General features: G+C 34.3%; 2 protein-coding genes across 2 annotated transcripts in view; one reads left to right on the top strand and one right to left on the bottom strand.

Annotated features, from left to right (window-relative positions):
• The first annotated feature begins 887 nt into the window (after positions 1 to 887).
• Positions 888 to 9,629, top strand: Fab1 (1-phosphatidylinositol 3-phosphate 5-kinase fab1). The gene is made up of 14 exons (XM_076390489.1): positions 888 to 1,075; positions 1,225 to 1,436; positions 1,833 to 2,022; positions 2,090 to 2,327; positions 2,434 to 2,640; positions 2,709 to 2,923; positions 2,980 to 3,322; positions 3,425 to 3,785; positions 3,936 to 4,206; positions 4,277 to 6,980; positions 7,278 to 7,828; positions 7,909 to 8,241; positions 8,596 to 8,757; positions 9,086 to 9,629. The coding sequence occupies exons 1-14, from the start codon at positions 961 to 963 to the stop codon at positions 9,283 to 9,285; spliced, it is 6,102 nt and encodes a 2,033-aa protein (XP_076246604.1). The 5' UTR covers positions 888 to 960; the 3' UTR covers positions 9,286 to 9,629.
• An 808-nt stretch (positions 9,630 to 10,437) lies between these two features.
• LOC143186748 (UBA-like domain-containing protein 2) overlaps positions 10,438 to 11,173 on the bottom strand; it is a 77,047-nt gene continuing 76,311 nt past the window's right edge. The window contains exon 4 of the mRNA XM_076390488.1: positions 10,438 to 11,173. This exon is cut by the window's right edge and continues 950 nt beyond it. The gene's annotated coding sequence lies outside the window, so the exon portion shown is untranslated.

Here is an 11,173-nt window from a genome sequence, read left to right as displayed (position 1 = left end):
AATGATAACTTATCTACGATAGGTACAAACGTACCTACAAACTTTTCGAACAAGTATTTTTTACTAAAATTGTTAAAATTAAAGTATACTTCCCATTAAATAAATATAAATATGTTAAAATTGAGAACACAGAACATTAAAAATAGTTAGTAATAGCTAAGGCATTTAACAAAACAGGAAATACATACAGCGTCTAATAAAAACGCGCAAGAACAGATTAAGAACGCGCGAAATTTAAACAAAGATATATATCCAAATCGGCGATAATAACAGAAAAATGTTCACGTGTATAAGTATAAAATTGATGCTACAGCTGTTTTTATACAAATGTAATGTATAATAAAAACTCTATGCAATATAGTATTTCACTTTATAAACACTTATTCATCCTAAACTAGAACATCTCAAATCTATCTAAATTGATAATTTAGTCGCACGATACTTGTTACTCTTTTCTTTTAAATTACTACTCCCACTATGATCTAAATTTTAAACTTATTTTCAACTTAACTTTTTACACAATTTCCTTAAAAAAGAAAAACAGATCTATAACACCTTTCAGTGCTATCAATTTACAGTTAACGAGAACTTCTGCACCTTAATAAAATTCTAATCTAAGTAAAATATCTTGGAAATTCGAACATTTAAATTTAATAATCCTTTGTAAATAAATTCATAAGCTACTATACTTACAGTATTGAGAACTTTCTCTTCCAATGCCCTCAAATGCATTCGTGATATGGAATGAATCATTATCGGCCACTGTAACTCCAAACGCGTAAGTTTCTTGCTACAGCACCGCCATCTATAATTACATAAGTTTATCTTTATCCAGGTAGCCGATCAACTGACATTTCTGTCAAAAACATTATCTGCGTTGAGTCGTCGGCGCAGGATCGAGAACGGCGTCCTATAAGAAGTTGTCTTAAAAATGTTCGTAGGAAGATAGCACGAATCAAAATGAATAAGAATATGAACTCACCGTCGAAACTTACGGAGTTCGCTCCGTTAAGTCCTGAGGAGAGTCAACCTGTCGTAGCTTCTTTATTTTCAAAATTCTTTAACTTCACCAGAAGTAAGTGTTCCTTACGTACCTTTCAATTTTACATGTTATCATTTTAGTGAAAATAAATGGAATTATTTCCCAGTTCAGTTGTATTAGTAACACACAATAAGGCTGTTTTGAAAAAGTAATAGAGTGTTTTTACTCTAATTTGTTTCTAGGTTCACAGAATGTTGACGATTCAACAGTCTCCTCTAATAACGATGAACAAAGCTCATCCGATTCTGAATCGTGGAAACAATCTGAAAGCACTGAGAAAACGCCAGAGGATGATAGTTCAAGTATGATGAACTTTCCTTTGGACACTCGTGAAGGAAGAAGCTTACCAAACGTATTGAAACGTATTAGTAATATAGTAGCTCTGAAAAGTAACGTGAGTTATCTGGTGTATATTATAGATAGGCTGTGGATTTTTATGCATTTGCGGTACACATAATATGCAAAAATATACAAATTCTCATAAATAAAGTATGTATTACAATATCTGGAGGCTGAGACAAATTTGTAGTTCTTTTCCATTATAATAGTATTTATAAAAATTTAAATTTGCATAAACATTCATAGACTAGTCTCAATTCAATGAGACAAGGCACTAAATGTAGTTATGTCGTCCTTATTCTACATGTTGTGTCAAGTGCCCATGTCCTGCCCATGTGCCATAAATGTGCAGTTGTTTACCACTGTGCCTTGTATCATTGATTCAACAAAGTTATAAAAATACTGTATATAATCGATATCATATTATAGTCACGTTATTAATTAAATACAGAATTTGCGCTCGTACAAAGATTCCCAATTACGAAGTTATTGGATGCCGGATAGTGTGAGCAAGCAATGCTATGAATGCGGAGAACGATTTACAACATTTCGTAGAAGACATCACTGTCGTGTCTGTGGTCAAATATTTTGTTCGAAATGTTGCTCTGATCAAATACCTGGAAAAATTATGGGATGCACTGGTATGGGAATAAATCTGTTTCTTACTCGTTCTTTACGTTCTTTGTATTTATATAAATTTTTTTACAGGCGATCTCAGAGTTTGTACGTACTGCTGCAAAGTAGTTTTATCATATTTACAGTCATCAGACATGAGAAGTGATTTATCTGCAGATCTAAAAGCACTGCAGGAAGATCTACAAGTTAAATATGGAAATGATCTACCACCTATGACACAGAAATGTGCAAATGAATCTGCAGAAGATGAAACATTGATTTGCAGAAAACCAAGTGTAGGTTATATGGAGGAGAAATATGCAGTTGGACGGTATAGTTTTGTATTTATTTTATTCATTTTTTGATACAAAAGACTGTTATATATTCAAAATTGATTGATTGATGAAATCAGGTAATCTTATCAATATGCTTTCCAGGTCTGCAAATAGTTATTTAACATCTCAGGAGCGAACACTTGTTTTACAAAATTCTGCTTCTCTAAGAATGATTTACGAAGAGCTATTTCGATCAAGTCAAGCAATACTTTTGCAAACGCACAGAATTAGACTGAAAAGTTATCACAATTGCTTTTTAGCTAGTGAATTGGTAAACTGGATGATAGCACAGAATAAAGCAGCCACTCGGTACAAATATAACTAAAAATACATAAAAGAAATGTTAAAATAAACTACTAAAGCGTAATATTTTACAGTGTACAGGCTACTGCTATAGGACAAGCTCTATTAGAAGCAGGTTTCATTGAGCCAATAGTCGCTGATAATGTATTCAGCGATACAGCAACTGTGTTCAAACCTGTCAAATTATCTCATATGCAAAATATGGATTTATTAACTGAAACACAGACCACCTGTGACGCACAAGAGCCTGCATGGGTAAAAACAATTCCGCAACATGATTCAACAACAGGTAATTTCTAATGTTTTGTCTTGAATGAAAAAATCGCTACTACAAATGTATTTCAGATTCTGAAAGCGAAACCAAACCTTCCAATTCGGTGCAACAAAGTTGTGGACGTTTACCATCCTCTAGCTCGAGTTTTTATCTAGATTTAAATTTAGAGTCATCAACTGTTACGTTGAAGAGACCTACTTCAGAAGATTTAACTGCGATTTCTGTAGACAGTAGTGATGGCGTGATTGAACAAAAAGAAGTCACAGTAAAATCACATAAATGTAATTTTAAAATTGCTGACGATTTTTTAAATGACACGCTGCAGGTACAAGAATTTAAAGAAAGAAATAGTTGGCATAAACCAACAAATCTTAGAAGTACTTTTGGAGAATTACATGCATACGAGTGTTTAATGTAAGTATTATTCAAGTTAGATGTTAAAAAACATAAATATTTCTAGTTCTTCAATATCTATCCTATTTTCACATATTTATGCTTATATTCATATAATTGTAGATCCGCATATAAGCAACATGAAGATTCATTAATTAAACAACTTTTGAACAAAGAAGGCCTGTCGCAAACTTGGTCAGAAGTAATACTTCGTATCTCTCATCAAATCATTGACTACGTTAGACCAGATCTAAATCATAATGTCGATGATATGGATATTCGACAATATGTTCAAATAAAAAAATGTCCAGGAGGTAGTAGAGATGACTGTGAAATTGTGTCTGGTGTAGTTTGTACCAAGAATGTTGCACATAGGGGAATGAATGCAATGATAGCTCATCCAAAAATTCTATTACTTCAGTGTGGACTTATGTATCAACGTGTAGAAGGAAAACTATTGAGTTTAGAGCCTGTAATGTTGCAGGTATGAAAAAGAAATTGATTAATATTGTGCTCCGCTGACAAAGCCCTGGAATCAATAAATCTGCATTGCTACCAGAGTTCTTCTTGTCAGCAAAACACTATTCTATGTATATTATTATTTTATACTCTAATAAAAATGTTAAACTTCCAGGAGAATGAATATTTAGGTCATACAGTTGCCAGAATTACTGCTCTTGGTCCAGATGTTGTACTTGTGCATAGATCTGTGTCGAGATTAGCTCAAGACAGGCTTAGAGAATGCGGTGTAACTCTTGTATTAAACGTGAAATTGAGTGTTTTGGAACGAGTTGCAAGGTGTACAGGTGCTAACATTGTAAACACTATCGATGCACACATAAGTGCTAGATACATGCTTGGCACATGTAAGAAGTTCTATTTACGAAATTTTTCATGTGACAAAAGTGAGTTATACAATTACAGTCATCAAAATTCTTCATAATTCAGCATGATAACACTGATTGAGTTTTGCAGGTGGCATTAAAACACTGATGTACTTCGAAGGATGTTCAAATCCACATCTTGGTGCAACAATTTTGTTACGAGGTGGCTCTCAAACAGAATTAAAGAAAGTCAAGAATGTAACTTCAATGATGATCTTTGCGGCTTATTCTTGGCGTCTTGAAAAATCATTTCTCATGGATGAGTTTGCAAGACCACCATCTCCGAAGGATAATTCATTTCTAGATGAAACATCGCATAAGGATTCCACACATTTAGAAGATAATCAAGTGTTACGTGATAAAATCAGTGAAAGAAATGCAACTTCGATTTATGACAAAGAGTGTGCAGATAATAATGAAATTTTAAGAATATCAAAAGTTCAAGAAGATGCTGGAAGTACATCAAATAATAAAGAAAGCATTGAAATAGAGTTTCCAGTTGTTAGAAGCGCACTTTTGAAAGATAAAGATGCTGAACAGACAGAGAATATATTAAGTTCGAACTCTGTTAAGCAAATATCCTCTATGATACCCGAAGATGCAGATCCTTACGATACTTTAAAGTTATTCAAACCCAGAACAAAATCTTCTGTAATGGACTTAAAGAACGTAGAGGATTGTCCAAAAAATAAAACTAACAATAATGATAGTTTAAGCAATACGTCAGGATTTGGTATAGGCAGCAAGGAAGATCAAAACAGTACAATTGAATTGTTTAGCAGTAAAGATAGCGAAAAAACAAGCAAAGAAAGTGAAGAAGAAATTGAAAAACCAAAAAATAAAGACAAAGTTGTTTCAGAAGAGAAACGTATTTATGGAGAATCTATTAGTGATCGTAGCGATCCTTTGCATCAGTATTTAAACGAAGACGAAGAGGACGTTTTCAATCAAACTAGTCCAAATGGTCAGCATTTAAGCGTTGCTGATTTACCTTTATTAAATAAATTCAAGAAAGCACTAGAGGGAACTGTATTAAGCGTTTCCCCTTATCTAAAATTTTCTATACCTTACTTGGAAACGGAAACAGGGAGGAACTGTGTGCTACGAAGTTTCTTTCCAAGGGAAATCTTTTATTCTGTGCAATTCTTAGACAAAGTGAAAGAGATTAAAACGAGTAACGCAGCTGTAGAACAATGTGGATCTGAAAATCCATTAGCAAAATTAAAACTGAAACCGCAACATCCGTTTGTTCAAGCTAGACTGACTACGGATGTTGACAGCCGGGAAGTGCAAACTTTGTTAGCTAATTTTAGAGCTTGTGGTAGTCGATTGTATCCGACAAACAACGTGTTATCCGAAAAGCAACACGTTGCAATGCAGACTGAAGCAACTGATCAAACTCCTAGGTGGCCTGATTGCTTAGATCCTGCGAGTCATCAACGTTTGTCTGTGTTATTTTGCAGCTTTTCGCACACGGGGAACGATACGCCAGCGTTTTGCGTGAATCCGTGGGTAGTTAACATGGATTTATACGGAAGAAACGATATCGCGCTGGGACGTTTCTTAGAGACTTATTGTTTGACATCCGAGTACAAGTGTCCCATTCAGGCATGTCGAGCGCAAATTGCTCAGCACGTCCGACGATTTGCGCATGACGGCGGATGCATACATATTAGCTTAAGTGAAATGAGCACCGAGCCATTCGCCCAAGAGAACGCAAATCAGATTTTAATGTGGAGCAAATGCATGAAATGCAAAGGCGTCTCACCTGTGATACCGATGTCAGATGACACGTGGTCACTGTCTTTCGCCAAGTACTTGGAATTACGGTTCCATGGGAGTGCTTACACGAGACGCGATACGGACACTTGCCAACATTCACTTCATCATGATCATTATCAGTACTTCACGAAGAAGAACATGCTGGCTGTGTTTAAATATACGAAAATATCGCAATGGGAAATTTCTCTGCCACCACCTCTCATAAATATCATATACGATCCGAAGCAGCACGCGGATGTTATAGAAGAGATGAAAAGCTTAGCTCTGAAAGGGGACGAGGTTTTCTCGGCTATACGAGAGAAGCTGACGACTCTGCAAACGGATATAGATAATTTAAATGCTGCCAAGCAGCAATTAACCAAAGATCAACAGTATTTCAAAAATAAAATAGAAGAAATTCAGTTGAAACTGACCTCTCCAACGTTAGAGAATAAAAAGCTTGAGGGTAAAGTTTCCGAAAAACAGGTTCAAGCTTTAATGTTTAGAATCGAAGATGGAATTGTGATCCTTAAACGACTGATATCAGAAGTTGTGTTCAATTGGAATACGAAAATTTTAGAAATGTCTGTTAAAAAGAAGGATGAGAGACCGAGACGGTTCACTGAACGATCTTTGACAGCTGGAAGTAACAGTATAATTGATACGGATGGGTACATAACAGAAGATACTGCGTCAGAATCGCAGATCGAAGACTTAAGCCCTATGTCAGCGGATTATAATGCTGTTGATGCTATTGCTGCGGCACAGAATGATTTACAGGGAATGGAAGGCATAGAGAATCCAGAAAACGAAGTTACAGAAAGCAATAATCCTGAAGAAATTGTTGTTATTCAAGGATCCCCAAAAATGCATCAAAGATCGCACTCTGATGTTTTGCCTCTGGCTTTGGACGATATGCCAGATAAAAAGAAGAAAAAGAAAACGATTTTATCGCAACTGTTGCCTTCTGTACCTGTTACTCAACCAATAGCCAATCCTTTGGGAACTTTGGAACATCATTTATTACCTCTTGGGTATGATCGCTGTTTAAAATATCATTTATGAAGTAATTATAGTATTAGATTATCTCATAAGTAATGCTGCTCTCTGTTCTACATTTTAATGAAAAACATTACGAATCCTTCGAAGAAGGGTCTAAGAAAGTATCTAATAAGTGGTAAAATGTAATATTCGACAGAGTTGTGACTAAAAATAACAGTGTGCATTAATTTCTTTATGAATAAAATTTTAGTAGCATTATTTATGAGATAACCTAATACTTTATAAATTAATTGCATACCTTTTAGTGCATAAAAATATATTTTTTATAGGTCTGTTGTACCTATAGTGGTATACGAATCAGAACCCTCATCCATAATTGCATATGCACTTGATTCGCTTGACTACAAACATGCATTGCATGAGTTAATGCGTACTACAAAAGGACCAGATGTGCATCCCAGTCCTCTTATTAAACGGAAATTCCCTGAGAATAAAGAGAATGTTCCTGAAATAATGCAATCAGGAGAATTTAAACGACCATATGTTCTGTCATTCTTCCGTGGAAATAGTCCGAATCCTGCGAGCCCTATTGATTCTGATAAAAACGTTTCAAATGTAGAAACTAACACTCAAAATCCATCCTCAACTTCGGAAACAGAAGAAGATAAGAAGGCAACGAAACAGCAAAATTATATTGAAGTTCAATTTAACGATGCAACAACTAATTTTTACTGTAGAATATACTTTGCTGCCCAATTTGCAGCTTTAAGAGAAAGCGTTTTGCCATGTGGCGAGGATGAATTCACGAGAAGCATGAGTCGCAGTGTGCAATGGGCTGCAAGGGGTGGAAAAAGTGGAAGTGCTTTTTGTAAAAGTCGAGGTAGGACATCATTACACAGGATAATGAATCTTTTTGTACGATATTTTTATCTACACACATTGTTTTCCTTCTTTTCGCAGATGATAGGTTCATTATAAAAGAAATGTCCAGATTAGAAATGCAAATATTTCTTGATTTTGCACCAAATTACTTTTCCTATATGGAAAAATGCCAGCAAACTAAACAGCCAACGTTGTTAGGTAAAATTGTTGGTGTGTACAGAGTGTCTTTTAAGAATAATACGACAAATGCAGCGCTCCGTACTAGTGTACTCGTAATGGAAAATTTGTTCTATAATAGGACAATAACAGATAAATTTGATTTGAAGGGATCTGTGAGAAATCGGCTTGTAAACCCTGATGATATGTGTCACGAAGGAGAAATAGTATTACTTGATGAAAACTTACTAAACAGTGAGTATCGTATTCAGGGATTTTAAGGCTTGCACAGTCCGACATCTGTTAAGACTTTTGGATTTTTTTTTGTATCTTCTTTTTAAATTGCAATTTGTCCTCAAGACATTCGGCAATTTTCCATAATTGTTTGTCCTGATACCTCGTAGATATTTTCCCAATAGCCCATACAGTTTACTTTTGGATATAAACTGTGTCCTTTTGGGGGTCAAATGATGTAGTGCTTGTGAAACATTGGGGAATTTGTTTTCAAAGGACCTAGCTTATATCTGAAACCCTTAACACTGAAAACTGTATTTAGTATCATTTTGATATTTCATCTACTTTTCACTTAAAAAGGGCTTATGTTTTCAGTGAGCTGCGATTCGCCTCTTTACATCAGATCACATTCCAAAGCAGTCTTAAACAGAGCTATTGAACAAGATACAAAATTCTTGGCTGATAACTCTGTGATGGATTATTCATTATTAGTTGGTTTAGAACCAAAATCTGATGAACTCGTATTAGGAATAATAGGTAAGTAACTTTTTTCTTTTAACTCCCCTCCTATTTCTGTAGCACTTTTACATTGCAATACTTGGAAAAATGATTACTAAACTGCGGATCTTTATGCATTTATGGGAAATTTTAAAATGCAGAAAGGCATAGAATTCATATAATATGGAAAAAAGTAGAAATTATCGAAAAATAAGTACATTTTATAATACTTAAAGGCTAAAGCAAGTCTTTAATCAGGTTCTATTTTTCTAATTTTATATATGAAAATAGTATTTTTGCATACATATCTGCAGTGAGACGATTACTTTCGAAGATATAAGACTTTTCACAAATTATATATTTGTAGATTACATACGAACCTTCACTTGGGACAAAAAACTAGAAACAATGGTAAAAAAGTCTGGAATATTAGGTGGACAAGGAAAATTGCCAACAATAATATCACCCGAAGAATATCGGGCTCGTTTTATAGCAGCAATGCACCGATACTTCTTACCTGTGCCAGATAGGTGGTCTGGTTTAGGCAAAGATGTAGAAACATCATAGAGGTTATAATTGTCACTGGCATTTTCAATTTTTCACAAACATTCTACACTACAAACATGTACATATTTTCTACACAGATGACACATGTGTAACAAACGGTGTTACATGTCAAGATAAGTAATATTAATATTTTATGAATTTACTAGTCCATTACGATACTTTGTAATGAAGAAGTGATAGAAATGAGTTACCATTTTTGTAACGTGAACAAATAGTCTGTTGTATAATTTCAGTTTTATAATTTATATAATTATACAATATTTACTCATTAATACATCGATTGTTGTATTAAGTGTACATATAATTTTGTAATAAATAACTTGCAAGGAAAATTTCTCTTGACGTTCGAAGTGCAAAGGGCATCAATGAGAGATAAAATTTTATAAAAGTCTATGAAAGCACCATTATTAATGTTTTATTTAGATCATTTTTTCAAAATTATGTACATGAACATTATTTATTATTATTGATACTCAAATAAACAATAATAATAATATAATAATATTAATAAGAGTTTTTAACATAATAGTATTTTCATAATAGTTTGAGACCAGTGTTCCGGAATTTCTATATAATTAGGACAAACAAAAACTTTTCTAAAAAAAAAAATATTGTATCACACCAATACAATTTGAATACCATTACGCATTCTACAATCAGGTCACAACAAAGTACTTACAACACATAAACTATATTTTGAAGTAATGAGATATTACGGGACACTGGTCCATTTACGTCACAAACACAAGGAAGATATTAAAGCGTATACCTTACAGAAAAACATTTCGCCATACCGATTTCGGTACAGCATAATTTCTACCATATTTACATAAATGAATGCATAGTGATGAAGCTGCAGCGAAACTCGAATACTTGAACTATTCCATCCATAAAAATTAAATTACACCGATTATAATGTCTTGTGGTTCCTCGAGGTTATGATCGTAACCTACGAACAAATAGTTTACAAACTCTAACTGATTAATTGTACTGTAGATACAATCCTTCACAGCAAAGCTTCACTGCTGGATGACTATCATCCATCGTTTAAGGAGATATTTTCACTATATTAATTCAAATATGAGTTGTGAACGCATTGCGAGATTAAATACACTGTACTGCGGAAAAAACTGTTCAAATGAAAATATAAAACAGACTTCAGATGCGCATTTATTATTGATTGCCGTACTATAATAAGGGTGATTGAATGAAAAACATTTTTATTATTATACTGATCGGGTGAATTACATAAGCTGCCGTACAAGAATTTCTTGTGGAGTAACATAGAAAATCTACAATGAAATCATTCACACGCGAAACAGGCAATACAAAATCTCTATGTGTTCAATTGACGATGAAACAGCTCAGCTAATTGGCTCCACTGCTTACTTTTCCCTGTAGAAAAAAATGACCTACACTGGATACTATCTGAGCAAGTCATCTCTCTATATGAACGGTGATTGAAACTCCATAATTTCCTTCAATAAATTTACATAAATACCTAGGGGACATTACATAATCAATAAATTCCTTTTTACAATTTTTTACACAATCACTCGGTAGCTTCTTTATTACCATAATTAGCCTCGTGTTTTTCATTCACTGCTCGCATATTAAGCCACGAATTCTTCTTCTGCGTTCGCCGTTGCAGCACGACCAAAGCCTCTCATCGATCCCCCGATCGAGAAGAGTTTGATCGTCGATACAGAAAATAGACAAGAGACAGGAAATACACATACGGGTCTGATCGAGTAAGCCTTCGACCCGCGGTCAAATAGAATCGAATTATTTACGTACACGTCTCTTCGTATGGACTCTAACAAAATAAGGACCTAAGCTCCATCGCTGAGCGCTATCCAGTGCCGGCAATTCTTTTGTACTATGCTGG

Source organism: Calliopsis andreniformis, unplaced genomic scaffold (genome assembly GCF_051401765.1).
Source record: "Calliopsis andreniformis isolate RMS-2024a unplaced genomic scaffold, iyCalAndr_principal scaffold0022, whole genome shotgun sequence".
NCBI lineage: Eukaryota > Metazoa > Arthropoda > Insecta > Hymenoptera > Andrenidae > Calliopsis > Calliopsis andreniformis.
Note: the sequence above shows the minus strand (reverse complement) of the source record. Positions and strands in the feature narration are given on the sequence as shown.